The sequence below is a fragment of the Notothenia coriiceps genome, unplaced genomic scaffold, assembly GCF_000735185.1.
Source record: "Notothenia coriiceps isolate Sejong01 unplaced genomic scaffold, NC01 NC01_scaffold00037244, whole genome shotgun sequence".
Lineage (NCBI taxonomy): Eukaryota > Metazoa > Chordata > Actinopteri > Perciformes > Nototheniidae > Notothenia > Notothenia coriiceps.
In genome coordinates this window covers 3,138,720-3,159,014 of record NW_011369945.1, presented here as the reverse complement: position 1 = coordinate 3,159,014, position 20,295 = coordinate 3,138,720, and the positions used below count along the sequence as shown (strand labels likewise).

Here is a 20,295-nt window from a genome sequence, read left to right as displayed (position 1 = left end):
AATACCGTTTGATACTGTAAGCACCTGGTAAAACCCTACACTGTTAATACACAATACACCATTAGTACTGACAATAACATCAATGTCTCCTTTAAGGGTGCTTTTGCATGATTTGCACATACCGTACTCTTAATACTCACCATTTATTATAACATGTATTTATCCCTTTTATTACAATTTCATTCAATATGAAATCATTGAAACTAAAAGTTGTCTAGGGTCATATTACAGCAAACAATAATATAATATAAAATAACAATTTAAATACAGTGATTATTGCATATAGGAAAACACATTGGTGCATTCAAGTGATGTTAGTAACTCTGACATTCAAGACATCTGAGTCAAACATTTGACCTACTTTAAGAAAATGCTATATATTCTCAAAACCCCTCTTCTACAATGTTGAAAGCTCCCCACAAATGTAACAATAAGCAAACATACATGGTAAATGTAGACTACCTCTCTGCACCTGCAATATCCAAGGTTGGAAAAGCTGGACCGCAACAAAACTATTACATACATATATCTCACAGGCTTACATTTGTTTCATACTGTAATATAATTATTAAAGAAAACCATGATAAAAAAAAAAAGCATCTGGGGTGTTTAAGAAGATAGTATGTTATTTGTAGGTTAGTTCAAATTGTTTTGCATGCAATGTCAGCAGTGTGGTCGTTTAACATCTGTCCCTGCTTCCAAATTAGATCTGTAATTAAAATGGTCACAGTTTGAGGCACTGGGAAATACATTTTGTACAAATCCTCAGCTGAAACCTTGCTTCTGCCTCCTCCACATTCTACCCCTGTTCTGAGAAAACACTGAGGATGTTCTGTGACCTGTCTCACCAAGACTATTTATACTTTTCTCTGTTCCTCTGAAATAAGGCCAAGGACTATCAGCAGCAGCATCTCTGGGATTTCACAACAACACCTTTCCTGAGGCAGAGTTTAATACCACATGCCGTATTCTTCTTATTGATTTTGCTCAACTGTCGATTGTTTTCATTTTGCAAAAAGGTTGATGCCTTTTTTTCCAATTCAGTGTTTGTATTTTTCTGGCTTGACTTATTGGTGAATTTACTGCTCTAACTTCTACTGGGAATATCATAGGGGAAATGTCTCCCTACAAGACCCTCCACTGAAATGCAATTGTCGAATAATGATGAAGCAGCCATAGCAAGGCATGGCAAGTCTGTGGGGCAAAACAGGTTCAGATTTCCATGCAGTACATCTGATTCTATTATTATTTTAAATTGTGTGAAGTGCCATTGATTGTGAGAGCTTTACCATGTTTTTGATTTTTGTGTTTTCTTTAAACTATACTTGAGTACAATTTTGAGATACTGCTACTTTATACTAATACTCCACAACGTTCTTGGAAGCCAATGTACTTTTTATTCAACTGAATTTATCTGACAGCTTTAGTTACTTATAGATTCAGATTCATTAGATAATTCCAAATATAAATGAATTAGTAAATATACATACATCACTCTAGTTTAAGCAGCAGTATACAAAACTAAATTACCTCCACCTTAACCAGCTGTAATAGATTAAATTATGCATCAATAATTATAAAACATTAATTTAATAAATATGATTCTTACATGGGCCATTACACATAACAAGTACTTTTATTTTAGGCACTCTAAGTGAAAGGGGGGATGGGGGGGGTTGGAAATGTGCCGCCATGCTTCAATGATGATGGCAAAATATTCTTCCTTTGGAGGGAACGTAACAATCATAAATACATAATCCATGATCATACAAATATAAAAGAATATAAATGCATGCCAAAATAAGCATATTGTCAAGCGCCGCCTCCATCCATCCATCCATCTTCTCCCGCTTATCCGTGGTCGGGTCGCGGAGGTAGCAGTTCCAGCAGAGAGCCCCAAACTTTCTTTTCCCTGGCCACATCAACCAGCTCTGACTGGGGGATCCCAAGGCGCTCCCAGGCCAGCGAAGAGATATAATCCCTCCACCTGGTTCTAGGTCTACCCCTTGGTCTCTTCCCAGCTGGACGTGCCTGGAACACCTCCCTAGGGAGGCGCCCAGGTGGCATCCTAACTAGGTGCCCGAACCACCTCAACTGGCTCCTTTCGACGCGAAGGAGGAGCGGCTCAACTCCGAGTCCCTCCCTGATGACCGAACTTCTCACCTTATCCCTAAGGGAGACACCAGCCACCCTGCGGAGAAAACCCATCTCGGCCGCTTGTACCCGCGATCTCGTTCTTTCGGTCATGACCCATCCTTCATGACCATAGGTGAGGGTAGGAACGAAAATGGCGCGGTAGACAGAGAGCTTTGCCTTCTGGCTCAGCTCCCTTTTCGTCACAACGGTGCGGTAAAGAGACGCTCCCGCTGCTCCGATTCTCCGACCCATCTCACGCTCCATTGTTCCCTCACTCGAGAACAAGACCCCGAGATACTTGAACTCCTTCACTTGGGGTAAGGACTAATTCCCTACTTGGAATATAAATTCATGCCAAAATAAGCATATTGTCAAAGACTGCCCCTGGCTCCCCTTTAGTTAACACCCTTTTTATGCCATGCAAGAATGACAGCTTGGTGTAGCAACAGTAACCAAGGGGCAGGGCTTAACAAGCAGGTCTTGTTATGGGATGTCCGACTGGTGAGTTTCTGTATTATCAGAACAGAAGATTATCAGAGTCAGCTCACCTGATCGAATTCAGAGCCGGCCTCCAGCAGACTCTGCTGTATGGCGAACTGCAGCAGGTCCTCCTCCTCATCCCTCATGCTGTCTCTCTGTTTCCCCCCCATCATGGAGTATCCAGACGGGGGCTCAAACACACACGGGGGGATCTCTCCGGCTCGACATGACACTGCAGCACACAGGGGGGAAGGCAAAGGGCAGGAGATGGAGGGGTGTGTTATCTAACAGTAAAGGACATTACTGAAGGAGAAGAACAGGGAGGACAAAACAATTATTTTCTGAGCGAGAGGAAGAGTTTAAAAACATGTATCAAGTCATTTTCCTTTCACTCTTGCCAATGTATTGCCTCTACTCAACTGCCTGTATTTTCACAGGGCTATAACTCAAGTTAGATAACGTCAAGGATTTCCAGAGAGCTTTGCTGTCCCACAGTAAATCTCTTTCCTTCGCATGGCTGCAGATTTAACGTGGCTATTGGGATTCTAAATTAAGTGATAAGGTGAATGATGACTCAGCAACAATTTCAAACACAACACAAGGAACATAACTTAATAACGCAACTGTTAAGACTGTTTGCGGAGTGAAGTATGACCCAGGTTAGCAGTAAATGATGTAGTGAGATTCATGAAACTTAGTTGAAATAAATCTGCAGAATAGGTGACACTCGCATGTCATTTCATCAGCTAAGAATACGTCAGAAACAGGAAATACTGCTGTGTGTTTGGGAGTGTGTTCTTACTGGTGGAGCTGGAGCTGGAGACGCTGGAGGAGTCGCTGCCTGGAGACGGGGTGTCTGTCCTCGGGGGGTCCCTCTGTCCGTCCCCCTCCACCCCCACCTCGTTGTCCGTGCGAACGCCCGTCCCCTCCTCGCAGCCGTTCAGGTTGCTGAAGGTGATCCTGGCGTTCAGGATGTGGTAGAGAGGGATTTCTGCAGGGAGAGGAATAGAACAGGAGATGATGACATTTTAATATTCTTTTAAGGTCACTTTTTGGGCTTTCTTGCCTTTTGTAAGTACAGTTTAAGAAATAAATGGGGAGAGATTATGCTATTATGATCTGCTTGCATCTTTGCATCAGTCTCATCATCCAAATAACGATGCATGCCTTGATATTAACTATTTTATTCAAAGGATTACAAGGCTTTTTTGTCATTTGCACAATAACTACATTGTAGATTTGGCTATTCAAATTCAAAGTCTCAGGCTCCATTAAGGCCCGGACACACCAGGCCGATTCCCACAGGCAGTCAAAGAAATCACTCTGAATGGCTGTTCAACAAGCGAATCAGTGCATGAGAAGCGAAACTGCTGAGAAACTGCTGAGTTGCTTGTGAATGTCTTCCACAAGCAACACTCCAATGGCTGATAGCTCCAGTACCGCACGAAACATGTTTTCGAAGGACGAGAGTGAAAATGGAACGCACACGCTATTTGTTGTTTGTTTGTATCACGTAAATTGTTCTTCTTCTCTGTCTTCCGGTTGTTGCCTGTTTTAAATGACGAATACACACTACCGCCGCCTGCTGGTAAGGAGAGTTATTGCCACTCACGCATGCGCAGTTCGTACGTGCTCGGCTGAAGTCTTTGCGGTGTGTTCCAGTGCGACACATGGCCAAGACGCAGGAGAACATGCCGACGCGAGCGTCAGCGTCAGCAAGTTCTCTGGTGACTGCTTGGTGTGTCAGGGCCTTTACAGTGCAACATATGATATACTTAAAATAAAAAGTACTAAAATAATCCAATAAACAATAGGGCGCATATTGCTAACTTGTCTGTCCCTCTTTATCCTTCTTAAGGCCAAGATACACCGGCCAGTCACCTGAGAAGTCGCCGACACCGACTGTTGCGTCGCCGGACTCTCCTGCGTATTTGCCGACTTCACGCACTGGAACACACCGCAAATCCGAGCCGAGCACGTATGAACTGCGCATGCGTGAGTGGCAATAACTCTCCTTACCAGCAGGCGGCGGTAGTGTGTATTCATCAAGGAGACAGAGAAGAAGAACANCTGCCGATTTCGGGACGGTGTATCTGGGCCTTTAGATCTATTTTAATTTCCCATCATCCCTTCTACTTGACTAGCCATCATCTTAACCTCCCTCCCGCCGTCCTTCCATCTTCCATCCATCTCACTCTCCCGGCCAGCACTCACCGATCTTGACGGGGAAGCCAGGCGGCAAACGCAGAGTGATAAAGTCACGCAGCTTAGCAAACAGTGCGTTGGAGATGGCCATGAGATCGATGATAGGCACCACTTGTTCCGCCAGGGACAGAGGATGGGACTCGCACAGCCACAACTTGGCTTTAACCTGGAAACAAAACACACATACGAGGATACTGATGAGGTGACCAGTAATGGAGTTTGTTGATGAAAACCAGTTCTGTCTTCAGTGTAATTGAAGCAATGTAATGTGATGAGCTGGCCACAGTTACACAAAGACATTGATTACGTAAGCATATAGCGACCGTCCACAAGTTGCTGAGTCATGTTCAAATTGAGGCGAATCAATGCTTATATTTCAACTTGTCCGATAATGAGAACAGCAGTGAGAGGCAGCTCTGAATCCTCCAACACTTCATCCTCATAATGTCCTGTCACTTTTTATTAAACGACAATGGAACTGACAACTGGAAATAGTCGGGCCGTTAGAGGAACACAGGGCAGAGGATCGGACAGCAGGCTGGCAGATGGATGAGGACAACTTTATTAAAGAAAGATCACGTGTCTTGAGCTAATAAGATATGTGTGTGTTTATTTCCCATCAGGATCCCAGTGGTCAGTGGTCATAGCAGTCATAGTAGACGGCTAATTTAAAACCTGTCTGTTTGTGTGTGTGAGCCTGTCTACTCTCTGTCCATCAGTCTGTCAGCTCTGGCACTTTGCCCTTGAGAGAAGAGGGTCTGTGTCCCTGTCTGCCTGTGTCCCTGTCTGTGTCCCTGTCTGTGTCCCTGTCTGTGTTCCTGTCTGTGTCCCTATCTGTCTGTGTGTCTGTCTGTGTTCCTGTCTGTGTGTTTATCTGTCTGTCTGTCTGTCTGTCTGTCTGTCTGTCTGTGTTCCTTTCTGTCTGTCTGTGTGTGTGTCTGTGTGTCTCTCTTTCTGTCTGTTTGTGTGTGTGAGCCTGTCTACTCTCTGTCCATCAGTCTGTCAGCTCTGGCACTTTGCCCTTGAGAGAAGAGGTTCTGTGTCCCTGTCTGTGTCCTTGTCTGCCTGTGTCCCTGTCTTTATGTGTCCCTGTCTTTATGTGTCCCTATCTGTGTCCCTGTCTGTGTCCCTGTCTGTGTCCCTATCTGTCTGTGTGTGTCTGTGTTCCTGTCTGTGTGCCTATCTGTCTGTGTGTCTGTCTGTGTTCCTGTCTGTGTGTTTATCTGTGTGTCTGTGTGTCTGTGTGTCTGTCTGTGTTCCTTTCTGTCTGTCTGTTGTCTGTCTGTCTGTCTGTCTGTCTGTCTGTCTGTCTGTCTGTCTGCGTCACCTCTGGGTCTTGGTGGTGAGCTGGCACTGGTGGCCGATGTCCCTCTGACTCAGAGACGAGTTGGGGTTGAAGTATTCCTCAGCGGTCAGCGCTTCAGGGTTGGTCTTAGCGGGACTCGACATCTGCGTCACAAGAGCCTGCAGGAAGTCAATGATACATATTTAAAAATCTTGATGTAGCCACATGTTGCCATTTTAAATATAGTTAGGATCCATACAATGTATTAAAAGTACTGTTAATAAACAATACCAGTAATATGAATCAGAAGAACATTTCATTTATTTTGTGACACACAGATGAACACACTTTTTAGTTTAATTGAATTGACACAAAATAAAAGTAACGGTAAGAATGTACAATAAAAAGATTAAATACAATAATTTTATAAACATAAGAAGTCTGGAAAATGTCCAATAAAAGATAACAAATATTTATATAAAAATAAGAAGTTAAGATAAAAATGTACTACAATAAACAGTATAACTTATATTAAAAAATATACAGTAGTAATCATAATATGTTTATGCTGAATTGCGCAGTTTAAAAGGGTTTGGCTGCTGGCCCTCTGTGGTGCATCTTGTTGGAATAAATCGTTCTTTAACGGATGACTTTATAAAGTGTAGAGATTTCTGTTTTTTCAAACTTGCTCTATTTGCTTTTCTCTTTTGTGGTGGAACAAAAAACCCACCACCACTGGGATTTCAAGGCTTTCCTCTCACCTAGTGACATTTGCAGCAGCCCAGTGAAAAGAGAAAAGACTTGAGAACATGACAAAGCAGTTTTCTTATTCCAGTATTTCATCATTATAGTGTGCCTCTGTTGGTTCAATGCTCTAATTAGTAGCTCAGTGTTGACTGTTAAGTATGACTTCGGTTAACTTGTCAAAGGAAGGCCACCATTACTGAAGAAACAGAAGAGAAATGATTTCCATATTTATTATTTTCTTTCAGTTGGTGTAAAGTCAAACAGAGTAGTCGAAAAATAAAATATATATATAACAAAATAGCTTAATTTTAATAAATTAAATCATTAGCGTTACAAATATGTTTCGAAATACAAATGACCAATTAATAGGGATAGAAAACGAGTGTGAAATGATCGCAGGCGGTCCTGCCTCCTCTGGCAAGCTGGGTGTAATCACCCTAATCAGAGAGCCCGTTGCTGCATCCTGAAGAAGGAGTTAAATAGTTGGTGCGTGCGAGCCGGATAGACTGAAGCGTGTAGACGGGAGGCATTTCTACCAAGTCAGGAGGACAGGCAGCCGGTAAGACACTCAGATCCATAATGTTGTGTGCGAGCTCCGCAGAGCCACGGTGCGCTAACATGTTTATGTTCTGTTAAATGGTTTGCGTGTGTGCCACGTGTCCTTTTAGAACTCTGCGCGTCATTGGTGATATATCAAGTTTCAATTTGGTGCGCTAATTTTGCAGAACATTCTGAGCTTAGACGCTCTCATTTGTTGTCAAAAGCATAAAATAAGGACCTATTTTAGTTATAATGTAACATCATGCAATTAGCCTACTCTGATAGGTGTTAAAGGGAATACGATTTTAGGAGGTTAAATTGATTTGGAGAAGAACAATACATAAATAAATACAATAAAATATTTATTCTTAAAAAGAATTAATTTCGATTTACTAAACCTTTCTAATAAAATCCTGTTAATTTAATTCACAGAATATTCCTGCGAAAATTGAGGAAATCTTGTTACAAATTATTCATTTGATTTATTAAAAATATTGCTAATAAAATCTGGTTTAATTGGTTGAATACTTCAGTTAAAATGGAGGAAATAATCTTTTCTTGTTTAAATATAATTAATTTGATTTGTTAAACATTTCTAGTGAAGTCCAGTTAATTCAATCTGCTGAGATTTTAAAAGAGCTTGGGTTTAAAGAAACGTTTTCATGTTTTAAAATGGATATTTCTGTGCTTAGTCTGCCCAGTCTGTGTAACATTTGCAATTAAGGCAGAAGTTGCCAAACAAGTGTATTGTTTACATGCTTTATTCATCTTGATAACTTGCAAGTTCTAAATGCATCTTTCTTGTTTTCAAAGGTTTTTCACCTACACAAAATGACCCATTCAGCAATTGGACATTTGTTTAAGTAAACTGCTGAAATAAAAGTCTGAAAAGAAAAGCTGTGTCATTGGAGTGGAATCCTGTTTCAAAGCCCAGTATATTCCTCAAGTCCCTTTTCAAGTGTGGAAACTGCACCAAAAACAGAGGAGACTTGACAGTTGAAGTGCACAAAAATACACAGATGAAGCAATTCTGGTTCCTCAGGACATGGTTTGTGTTATTTGTATTGTTTCTTAATACCCCCTCATATGTTACCCTCTGCCTACTGAACTGAGAAACACACCAAGTATCTTGCTCCCTAAATATCCCATATTTTCTCATTGGGAAAGTTTGATAAATGTTTTTATTATGACTGTCTATGCATAATTTATTTGTATCTTTATTCCTTTTTATTATCTACCTCCTCAGTGCTCATGTCATTTGGCCTTGTTCTGCCCGACTTTATTTCCTTCTGTAAAACTCTTTGTATCATTGTTAAGAGAACTGCTATATCAATAAAGTTTATCACCAGCTGCAACAGTGTATAGCTGGTATAGTTTTCACCTTGTGAGTCTTTAATTGTGTCACCAAATAGACACACACACACACTTCAAGCCTTTGACATGATTTGGCATTGTGCCTGCTTTGAGGCCATTGAAGAGATCTCTAGTAACATTTTTATTTTACATCAAAAAAAGCTTTTGTGTAGAGAGGCTGAAAAGAGCAGAGATGACGGAGGGGGAACAAGGGGAAAAAAAAAACAAAGAGGAGGTATGAGTCATAAGCTCTCCAGCATAAACCAAACAAAAAAAACATCAATTTATGAAAGGCTGACATTGTTTTACTCTGCAGGCACGCTCTCCTGTCGACACAGTGGACCACGAATCATATGATGGTGATGGAAAAAAAGCTTTCATGAGTACCAGCAGCAACACTCATTCATCACTGCATTTAGGTGAAAACATAGCGGTTCCTCGCTCAGCTGCTGTGTTTCATTTATTAGATTGGGTTTGAAAAGGTTTAATGACATTTTCTCAACCCATTGAGCACACTAGACTGCTGGAAAATCATGAAAATTGCAATGTAATGTAAATAAAGTGTTCACTTACCCCGTTGTTGGGCCCCATGTGTTGCTCGGCTATCCCCAGGAAGTTCTGAAGAGGAGTCTTCCCACCTGAGACACACAGCAGTGATGAGTTGGTTAGACTGAGGTTACACTGTCCTGTTAGTCGTATGAACTGCTGCAGAGCAACCAAAGCTTCTGTTGATGCTTGTTTATCAAGAGATGATGAAGCATGCACTCATAAATCTCTATAGTTTGATCTGTGGTGCCTCTCGCTCTGCAATGTTTTACTCACGATAACTTTTCATCAACCTTGAGCCAGAATACAATGAAGAGGACCACACAGTACTGAACAGGATTTAACTGAAGTGAATTCAGCTCTTCAGCAGATCAATAAAAGCAGGATCACTCTAAAATAATATCTCTGGATCCAAAACTTGCAGTAATATGAATTTCATGAAAGATTCATCACCTGAAAGTCACAATTTATAAACAATCACAATATATAAACCCTATGTAGTAAGTTGCTAGTGTAAATCATTTTACATTTGTATATGTTTATCATTACACTGTAAATACATAAAAAAGTTTGTTCAATAGCAAACGACCATTATACAAATTCTAAGTTCATAAGCACTGAAACAAGCCTTGCTCAGGTTAATGCGCGCAGGTATTTTATAGTGTATTACCTGTAGTATATGGTGGCTAATGGTGTATTGAGTATTACAGTTTATTACTTCAGTAAAAGTTTGATGTTCTTTCTGTACTTTAAGGGGAGTCTTGAAAGAACAGCAGGCCCCTTTGGCTCCTGTGGGTTTTAATGGTCCAGAACCAGCTCTGCCTTTAGGGATTTCTGACTGCAGCAGTAAGAGAGAACTGGTCTTGGAAGAAGAAAAAAATGTGGGGGAGGATCAAGCTGCCTTCTTTGGATTTGAAATTATCACTCCAGACATGTTAAGACCCATAAAAGTCCTCTGCCTGGCATAATAATTTGTTTCTGATTTTTTCAAAATGACATTAATTAACATCTGCTATTTTTCCCTCATTAAAACATCAAGAATCTTTGACTATCAGTTACAGTTCCAACCTATTGAAGCAACCTGCCCAGTTGTTTATCTTCAAACAACCTGCTTTTGCTCCTAAACTAAGTTCAAAACATGATATCATTTTAATTTGAATAACATTCCATCAATAATCTAGCTTTAAAAAGCCAATCTGCTTCATAAGGACTGTGTGGGTGTAGTTGGACTGAGAGTGAAAACCCACCAACTGTCACCATTTTGATTCACATATGTAATGCGTTCTGATTGGTCCTTAAAATGACTTTGCCTTGCCTACTTCAAGTACAAGTATCTGTCCTGTGAAACCTAAGCTAAACAGCTGTTACTCTCAGAAAATGATGTGTTTGTGTCGGATCCCATCGATGATAGTAATGGTTGATTGAGAGCAAACCATTTAAGGCCCATACTTTGAAGGAACTCTTTGTTTTAGAGCGCCATGGGAATAATAGCAGCTGCTGCTCATTGAGATATGAGAGAGATATGAGCAGCAAAGAAAAGCTTGTTAGTGTGTGGCTTGTACTTTCAGACAGAACTGATGTACGGTGGTCCTCACCAACTCAGAAACTGACTGGGGGCTAAAAGCAAAGCAAAGGTCCATCTGTTACCAGTAATGAGAGCGCTGTTGTTGTGTGGTTGGTCGTGTCCATATTTTGGATCTGTCTCAAGATACAGTATGTGTCCCTCTTAGATATAAATCACTCTCAAAGTATTCGACAGTTTTGACAAAATGCTGTACAAGAGAAGAGCAAATGGAGTGAGTGACTCATCCTGGAGTCCCTGTAGCGTCTCCAAGTCCTTTCCGTCCTGCATATTAGCAGAGTGCAGATGGTGACCCGGGAGACTCGAGCCCTCAGAGGAACATTTGATGGTTGATACTTGCCGACAGCGACAGTCCGGGGAGGGAAGACGGCTAATCCGGTTTGATTTATGATGTGAACCAGAAAACAAGACGGAGCCACGGAGCAAACGTTACAGGGTGTTAGCCGGAGCCTCGGGTGATCTCATCGAGCTCAGGTGAGAGGGATTACTCATCAGTGTTCTCTTTTATCGCACAGGGCACATAGGGGATAATGGAGAAATGCAGCTGCTGCAGCTGTAATGCACCTGATGCACACGATAAACCCCTCGTGGACAAATAGATGCCGGTGTCCGAGGCACTGCAGTACGACTTACCTTTTGTTTTGTTCTTGTTCTGGTCGGACAGATGGTCAGTTCTGGTCCTGGTGATAAGCTCCACGTTGGATGCTGCGTACACCTGAAAGAGGAAGAGACAATTTACTAGTGCTCTGTTGTTAAGGCCCCACTGCTGTATGTACAGTATGATTTAAAATAAATAATAATAATAATAATAATAAAGTTGAATGAAATTAAGACAAAGATAGAACTTGGTGAAATATTTCAGAGGAACCAATGGGGAATCAAATGATATAAAATATGAATAGTAATACAAAAATATGACAAAAACAAAAAGTAATAATACTAATAATAATACATATAATGAATATTAATAATAATAATAATAAACAACAGCAATAATAATAAATGAATAATAATAATAATCAACAATAATAATACATAATAATAATGTACTATTTATTTAAATATGTTTTCATCTGGGCAAATCAAAACAGAATGTGTAAAAGTATTAAAGGGGAAGCTACTTTCTTTTCCTTGAACTTGGCTTGCAGAATGCTGAATGCAGCCAAATACAGCCATTAGCATAAAGTATTGTTATTGCACCATTAGAGGGAATATTTAATGTTTGTTCTTTTTTTATGGACTGCGCAGCACACCACTTTGTTTGCCAAAAGGTCAAGACAAATACATGCACAGTGTTTAAGAGGATGCAGGGTCTCCACAAAAAGGAATATTAAAGTTAGAGTTACATATTGATGGTCGCAAAGAGCAGATTTGAAAAAAAGAACTCAAAAGACTTACTGACTTATTCTTTAGTTTTCTTGATTACTTATTCAGAATATTTTAATGTTAGAGTACTTCAATAAATTGGCCACTGAGAAAACAAATATATGAAACATTTAAAAAACAACCCCTTGTTCCTCGTCTGCTTGATACATGACAACAATTACAAGGCGTTGTTCACAGCAGAATAATGGCATCCCCCACTAGTTACAACAAAAAAGGAACTGCGCATAAAATATTGAACAGGCTGCAGATTCAGAGTTTCCACTGGGCCACGGACAAATGGAAGGAAGAGCTAAAATTGGTCAGCGGGAGAGCAGCTCAACAGGAAGTGTCTGTTTATGTTTGTAGCTCTAAATCAATGATGCAGAAAAAAAGATGCTTTTTAGGCCAGCAGTGTTTTACTGTTTAAAGTGCTTAGTGACAGATGGTCCTGAGTGTCTGACACATGATTCCACCAGGCGGTCAACAAACAACAAATGGGGTCAAGGTAATGCATGTGCCTGAAAGATAGATGGACTTTTTTGTTTTTACTTTATTTGATACGCCATCTGGTCTTTAATGTGCTGATGATTTATTCCTCATGTGAGAGTAAAGAATCCAGGAAGAGAATCCATCACTATTTAAAAATGTTTTTATAATAACCTTGGGAGTGACTCTTTTTGGAAATTGAACTCTTCAAGTGAAGTGGACTTTCAGGAAATATTAAACTGAGTTCCGACAGCGGTGTTTTCTCTGGATAGTGTGAGAGATCAGAATTCCTAACCTTGGCTTCATATCCATTCACCGTCTCAGTCTTCTCGCTCCTCCAGCCTAATATTCCCGTCTTGTTCCTGAAACAGAGATTCAACACATCAGTTATCTTGTGGTCTCCACTTTGACTTATCATACAGTTACAACCACACTTGCTGTAGATTATTTGCTGTCTCATGCAAATCTGCATATTATGTAATCAGAGGAAATCACAAATACAGGTGACGTTGCAAATCACAGGCTTTGTTTTTTCCCATGATACAGCCTGAAAACACTGCTGCCTCTGTCCTTGGTTGTCGCCTGTGAAGATCAGTAGTTCAGCACGCAATTAGGAAGTCTGCTCCGAAGTTAGTGAGGCATATCCCATCCTCAAGATCTATTCCCTTCACCGAACTCCTTCAGGACCGGATTTCAGTCAGAGACATTAGGTACAGACATTATGTTCCCTCAGGATGAATTGCAGTGACTCTGACATATCATCTACTGTAGCACCACAATCAGGTATCATTTCAAATGTGTCCGATACTTTGGTTTATGACCAAAATGCTATCTTGTCGCCAGAGAAAAACTTCTTGGATGATCATCTAATCATCCTGGGAAGCTAATAATGCTTTCAATGTCAAATAGCGTTTCCATCCGCCTTGGCTGTAGCAAAATATAGGGTTTTGTTCTAATTAGCAAATGATAGCATGCTAAGGTAATATGGTGTTAGCATGCTAACTTGTGAAGGTAAGATACAAGCTTACATTAGAATACACACACTGACGTTAGCATTTAGCAGAAAGCACTGATGTGCCTAAGTAAAGTCTGATATGGACTATGACATGACTATACATGGGCAACTGTGCATTGGGCGGGGGGAGAAATCAGGACCATCCCAAACCGATGGTCAGTGGTTCAACCTCACCACGGCAGTCTCTAGTCGAAGCGTCCTTGGGCAAGATAATGTACCTACAATGAAATTGCAGGCTTCTTGAAGGGTATATATAAGTCGCTTTGGATAAACTGCTAAATGACATGTGATGTAATGTGTGACCTTTGTCTTGTTCTCCAACCAATTCAATGTCAGACAAAGTTACGTCCCTGTCTGAACTTTGACGTTACTGTATTAGCTCAATTACTGGGCATTGACTCAATGAGTAAACGTTGTACTCTTCAACCTGGCTTTTAAAAAAAGCCAAACTGCGGAGCTGTTTTTCTGCTTGGCTGCACATAGACCTATTAACTCCAGGTAGATGTCCTGTCCGTGGTGCTTGACAAAGTGGCTGCTCTAAAGCATCATAAATACATTATTGGCATGTAGACAGGAGTGCTGAGCACGGAAAATGCTCAGAGGTGACACTGAAGTACAAGTCTGACAGCAGGATGATTACCCCCCCCCACACACACACACCCCCAACACCACCTCTCCCTGCTAACTTCTCTCTGTCCTCCAGTCTTAACACTCACTTCCTTTCAGCTCAACTCTTTCCATTATCCACCTATCTATCACTGTCTCCCTGCTGTCAATTCCTTTTCTCCTCTTTCCTCCAAAACTATTGATTCTCCCTGTTTTACCAACCATATTGTACTTTGTCCCCCATTGTCTCATTTATCTTTCTCTGATTCTCTCAGTGTATTGTATATTACCCCTCATTTCTCTCTGTCCCAACCCCTTTCTTTTATTCATCAATGTTCCTGTCCTGCTCCATACTTTTTTGTATTTCTTCCCTCCTTTCTCACCTCTCTTTCTGTCTGTCACATCAGTCTTATCTCACCACCTCACTACAATCCTTTCTTCCTCTATGCCTCTGATTGGCCCAAATGTTCTCAATATATTCTCCCCTCCTTTACACTTCTTTCCAATTCTGCATCGTTGTCATTTTGTGTGAAACTGATCGGTAAAAGGGTACCGTCAGCATAATAAAATGCTCCTTCAACAACTGAACAAAATTCACCTGCTCATCAAATTTTATTCTCCTCCATTCGTCTCTCGGTCAGGTTGTGTCTGATTCTTCCATTGTTTTTCGTTCTCCTATCTGGCTCTCAATCTGTCATCAATGCATCTGACTTCCAGTGTGGTGTTGAGCATTATAACTACTGGCACATTTATTTTTTATAAAAAATCCATTATGAATGACTTTTTGTAAAGGAAACCACTGTAACTTCCTCCTGTACTGATATACAGTCTATAGTGCTGCTGGGACTCTGTTAGTATTTTCCTACTTTTTGTGAAATGCTTTTTGACAGCCACCAGAGAACGTGCATGAACTTGTTCCACTGCTGTGAGACAGCAACAGTGAAAGAAATTCCACAACAAAAGAGTAATTTTCTCCTCTCAGGGAAAAAAAAGCCAGCTTTCAGAGCAGAGAATGCCCCGAAGCTGAATTACATTGTGTTGTACAGAGGCTACTGTGCATGGAGAACATGAACATTGTGCTTGTTCTATGGAACATTTATTCTTCTTGATGGGTTGTTTAACATAGAATAAAGATTCTCAGCAGTGTTATACGCAACTCTGATGTAAATTTTGTTGCAGCTGCATTGGAAATGGATAAATCACATTATCAAATGTTGCAGCACAAAATGACACATACAGCTTGAAATCTGACTTCATAGCTATGCTTTTTTACTTGAAATGGAATTGGTTTGGGTCTAGAGGAAGATTTCTGCACCACTGGAATATACCTCCACATTCTCATATTCGTATTCTGTGTGTGTGTCAGGTTTGCGTCTGACCTCTCGAAGGCGATGTTGCGGGTGTCCAGCTGGGTGGTGACCACGGGGGCCGACAGCCTGGCTGCGACCTGCTCGTCGCTGGGCTGCATCGCCCCCAGAAGGCCCAAACCTGCGTCGTTGCTGCTGCAGGCGCCGCCGTTCCCCCGGCCGGGTGAGAGTGCCGCCAGAGACGAGACGCACAAGGTCTCGCAGAAGACAAGCTGCCTGTCATGGTCGACCTCCATCACCTCTGCGCTGGAGTCTGAGAGGAGAGCGGGGGACAGACAGGAAGAGGGAAAACAAGGACAATGTTAGTGAGCATAAAGAGGCAGATTCAAAATGGACAGTGGGGAAGTATTACAATACAATGCGACAAATGTGTCTGCAGCACATATGGAAGGAAAAGTAAAAAAAGAGATCATGATTTCCAGAGAGTGTGTTTGTGTGCGCGCAGTGGGACAGAGAAAAGGAAAGAGCAAATTAAAGAACATTGTGAAGGGATTTAAAAAGGTCCAGGGGAAGAAGAGGATCATTTTAAAGTGGTGAGAGAAATAAAGACAGAAACAAAAGAGGAACATGGCGAAATAATGCAGAGGAGCCAATGGTGAATCAAATGAATGACAGTGAATCACAGCCTGCGATGAGGCTATAAAAAGGCAGGCGGAGAAAGAGGACCCAACAGCAAAGGTGCAGGTGTGTCTCTGTGTGAATATTTGCTTCATCCCACATTCATTTCATGAACCCTGAGTGGTTCTTAAAAATGTGTTATATAGAATTCAGTGTATTCAGATGATCCTGGAGGCTTGTTTTCTACAATATTACACAATTGTGATCATAATCCTTCTGCTCAATATGACTTCAATACCTACAGCAGACTAAGGATGTTACACCACATTTTTGTCGTGAAAGCAGGGTTATTTCATTATACAAATGCAAATGTGAAAGGAAAAGCAGAGGAGAACAGGATGATAGAAAGGGAGTAGAAAAGAAGATGAAGTGGCCCAGCCAAAGACAGAGAAACAACACACATGCTTATTAAATAAGCCAATGCACAATTTGGTAGGTCAAGCGACTAAGTTATTTCCAAGAGTCTTAAGAAAAGAGTTTGTTTCCTAAAATGTTCCTTTAAAATAGTGTGACAGTTCAGCCAGTATTGTTTTGATTGCTGTATTGTATTAAATACTTAAATATCCACTTATACATGCTTTTTTTAACCTCTGACCTAGTCCCTTGAAGATGAAGCTCCGGTTTCCTCTCTGCCAGGTCATCTGTTCAAAGCCCATCAGCGTGGTGTCGACGCGGAGACACTGACCGCTCTTCCAAACTCTGTAGGTGTCGCTGGGGCAGATACGAGACACCAGGGGCACTAAGGAATAAAACAGACACTCTTTTAATTAAACTGTGCCATTTCCAATGAATTTGTGCAGAATGAAGTGCCAGAGATATCTTTCTGGTGTTTTTATGTTGGCAGTTTTCGAGCTCTGTGCAACATTTCAGCAGTTGGTTGTAACAACACTTAAAGTGGACCTATCATGCTATTTTTAGGCAATAGCATAGGTCTCAGATATATACAAATATATAAAAAACATGAATATGAAGTGTTTTGCTCAAAGTACCAAACAGATCACCCATTCTAGCCATGCCTCATATCCCTCTATTTCACTTCCTGTTTCAAAAGTGCTGATTTTGGGTATAAAGCTTTAAAAAAAAAAAGATTGATAAAAAAAAGGAGGGGGATGCGGAAGATTCTACCGACAGATTCTGCCGTGATGAAACGCCATATCATGGATTATCAAGGATTATTTCTGANCCTCCTCTTTTTGCGGCCCTCAGATTAATTTATAAACAACGTAATTAATTAAAAAAAAATATTATTTATTTTTTACATGTAGTACTGATACCGTCCACTAGACCCCTAGTTACGTCGCGAGCTGCGTCCATGATTTAAAATACCGCAAAATAATCTGTGATGCATTTATGTGTATTGTGTTTGTTTCCCGGGGAAACCCTCACAAGAAACACCGGCTGTTGTTATGTCTGCTGTGACGTTAAGTTGAATCTTGTAATTAAGCCTTTACAAACTTAAAAGTTATTTATCATATGAATTTGTCGAAACAAGTTTAATATTCTTAAAACCAAGAATTTGTTTATTTGAAATCAGATGAAAACAAACTGTCACGGACCCTGCCCTGTGATCTATGATTACTATACGCTTTTCATTCATAATTTCAGCGGGAGGGAGGGAGGGGGAGCGGCACTGAGGAACAGCAGAGTGCGGGTTGACAGGTGTCTGTGTTGACATTCCCCTTATTGTGCGTCAGCAGAGAAAGGCTACAAGTGTCTTAGGTTCAAGTTAGAAAACTAATATCTGGGTTAGTGTCCATGACTTCATGTGTATGTCATCTTAATGGGTAATCTCAATACACACACATTTTCCGTGCTTTCCAATAGTTTAAAATAGTTTGATTCCACTGTTAAATAACCTGTTCAATACAAACATGCCACTTGTAAACATTAAATAACATTTCTGTGAACTGATATTTGTTTAGTGAGCTTATTAGAGGATGTTCCCATTTTTGGGGGATGTTCCCTTTGATTGTAAAATGTCAATGAAGATGCCAGACTTAGTATATTTGTTAATAATTACATACAACACATGGAATTTTTGTGTGTGTGTGTTCCAAGTGAATCTGCGGCCCCCTGGTGGCCAGTACATCAATGATGTGGCCCCCATTACCATCAAAGTTGCCCATCCCTGACATACAACATATAATAAAGAAAGAAAATCTACATTTTCAAATCATTTTATTTGAGTTTTTGAATTGTTTGACTATTTGAAATGCATATTCCCGTCTCTGAATTGTATTTAATTTATTATTTACCACAAGTGGCATAAAAACAACACATCATCATCCGCCAGTCAGAGCAAATGTAAATACAACTAATACATTTCTATAAAGCGCATTAGTCTATTTAAAAAGGTTTCTTAGTGGCTTGAACAAAACAAAGAATAAAGCTACGACAGGTGTCAAATCTCAAATGCTAACCCAACTCCTTCAGTGTCTTGTAACCTCCTAGATACTCTGAATCATTTGGGTAAATAAAATCCCTGTTCTTCTCAAACTCTGCCTGCTTTCCCTGTTTTATGCAAACCCTTGAACCAGAGCATTTGGCACCTTGTATGGCGAATGTGTTTGAATGCTAACCTTTGTTATGCAAAAGTACTTTGAGCGATCTGGAAAAACACTCTCTAAATGCAGTTATGTTGACTAATTTACCAAATACTATAAACAAGACTTTCTTGCACAATGCATGACACTAGCAAAGAGGCAATGGCGTTCACAAATAGCAGAATGAGACCACAAAAAAAGGCTTGAACGTGGGACAGCTCAGCTTCCTGTCTGCACCAAACTAGCAGCAGCTACTTACAGCCAAACATACCAGCCCTGCCCAGAACACCCACAGGGTCAGGCTGTGCTTCTGCTGCCAAACCACACGCAGAGACAGACAGCCCTCGCCTCTCTTCCGTCTGCCACCGAGCAGCAGACTTGAACAAATCTGAGATGCAATAAACTCGTGTTTCTCTGTTTGCTGGAGCTCTCTTTGGTTTGATTCCCCTCAGAGTATCCAGCTGCTAATGCTTCTAAACAGGAGTGCTTATTCAACTCGGGCATCATGTCATTGTTTTGATTAAGACTGACAGTTAAGAAGCTGACCTCATTCGCATGATCTCACCTCATTTGGAGTTTCTGGAACAACGTTACAGCTGTGCCACGTCCGTTCTTATATCAGTCAAAATTGTACTAGATCAAAAGTGTCATTTCACTTCTTCTAGCGTATTACATTGATTAGTTCTTTATAAATAAAGGAGGGCTGGTGGGGGGGGGTAGATGGGGCCATGCTACTTACATGGCGGCTAGAGATGTCCCGATCCGATCACGTGATTTTCAAAAGATCGGAATCGGGAGAAAAAAAATCGGGGATCGGGATTATTTATTTATTTTTAATTTTTTTTAAATACTTTTTTTTACATTTTGTATTCAATGTTACAAAACAAAAATGACCATGTTCAAGTCTTAAAGTCATCCTGAGGCCTTAGTTTTGGTTTCAAATTACAGAACATCATGTTTTTGTTGCTTCTTTGGGGCTTGTTTTCATAGACCTGGTTGCTTATTTCTCTCAAATCTGGCAACACAGTGGGCAGGGCGCAGTGTCTAATTGTAGCAGTAAGCTAACGAGTACTGAAAAGCTTTATTTTGTTTTGATCCAATGCTGCACAACTGAACTGATCCAATGCTGCTGTGAAAGAAAGAAGCTATATCCATGTTGGATAGAATATCCAATTTAAATAAAAAAATAACCTTAAGGGACAATTTGAATGCTTTTTTCCTTTTTTCTCTTAATGCATTGCATAAAGATCGGATCGGGAAAAATCGGTATCGGCAAATTGTCAAAATCAAATGATCGGAATCGGATCGGGAGCAAAAAAAGGTGATCGGGACATCCCTAATTGTAAGGGACTTGTGCTCTTCTGTAGGAAAAGCACATTGTATTTAGATGCATGTGGCCATTGTGACCCCCAATGGTTATA

The 20,295-nt window shown here is 40.7% G+C and overlaps 1 protein-coding gene and 1 long non-coding RNA gene across 2 annotated transcripts in view; one reads left to right on the top strand and one right to left on the bottom strand.

The window, feature by feature from the left end:
• Positions 1-20,295, bottom strand: part of ankrd13b (ankyrin repeat domain 13B) — a 53,987-nt gene that overhangs the window by 5,573 nt on the left and 28,119 nt on the right. The window contains exons 5-13 of the mRNA XM_010793269.1: positions 16,927-17,070; positions 15,726-15,966; positions 13,021-13,087; positions 11,508-11,589; positions 9,320-9,384; positions 6,147-6,285; positions 4,831-4,986; positions 3,419-3,607; positions 2,685-2,848 (exon numbers count right to left, since the gene is read on the bottom strand). Of these exons, the coding sequence (XP_010791571.1) occupies positions 2,685-2,848; positions 3,419-3,607; positions 4,831-4,986; positions 6,147-6,285; positions 9,320-9,384; positions 11,508-11,589; positions 13,021-13,087; positions 15,726-15,966; positions 16,927-17,070 (1,247 nt within the window). The remainder of the gene's footprint in view (positions 1-2,684; positions 2,849-3,418; positions 3,608-4,830; positions 4,987-6,146; positions 6,286-9,319; positions 9,385-11,507; positions 11,590-13,020; positions 13,088-15,725; positions 15,967-16,926; positions 17,071-20,295) is intronic.
• LOC104964471 (uncharacterized) lies at positions 7,261-8,711 on the top strand. Its single transcript, XR_800422.1, has 2 exons — positions 7,261-7,412; positions 8,207-8,711. It is a non-coding gene; the product is annotated as an uncharacterized lncRNA (long non-coding RNA).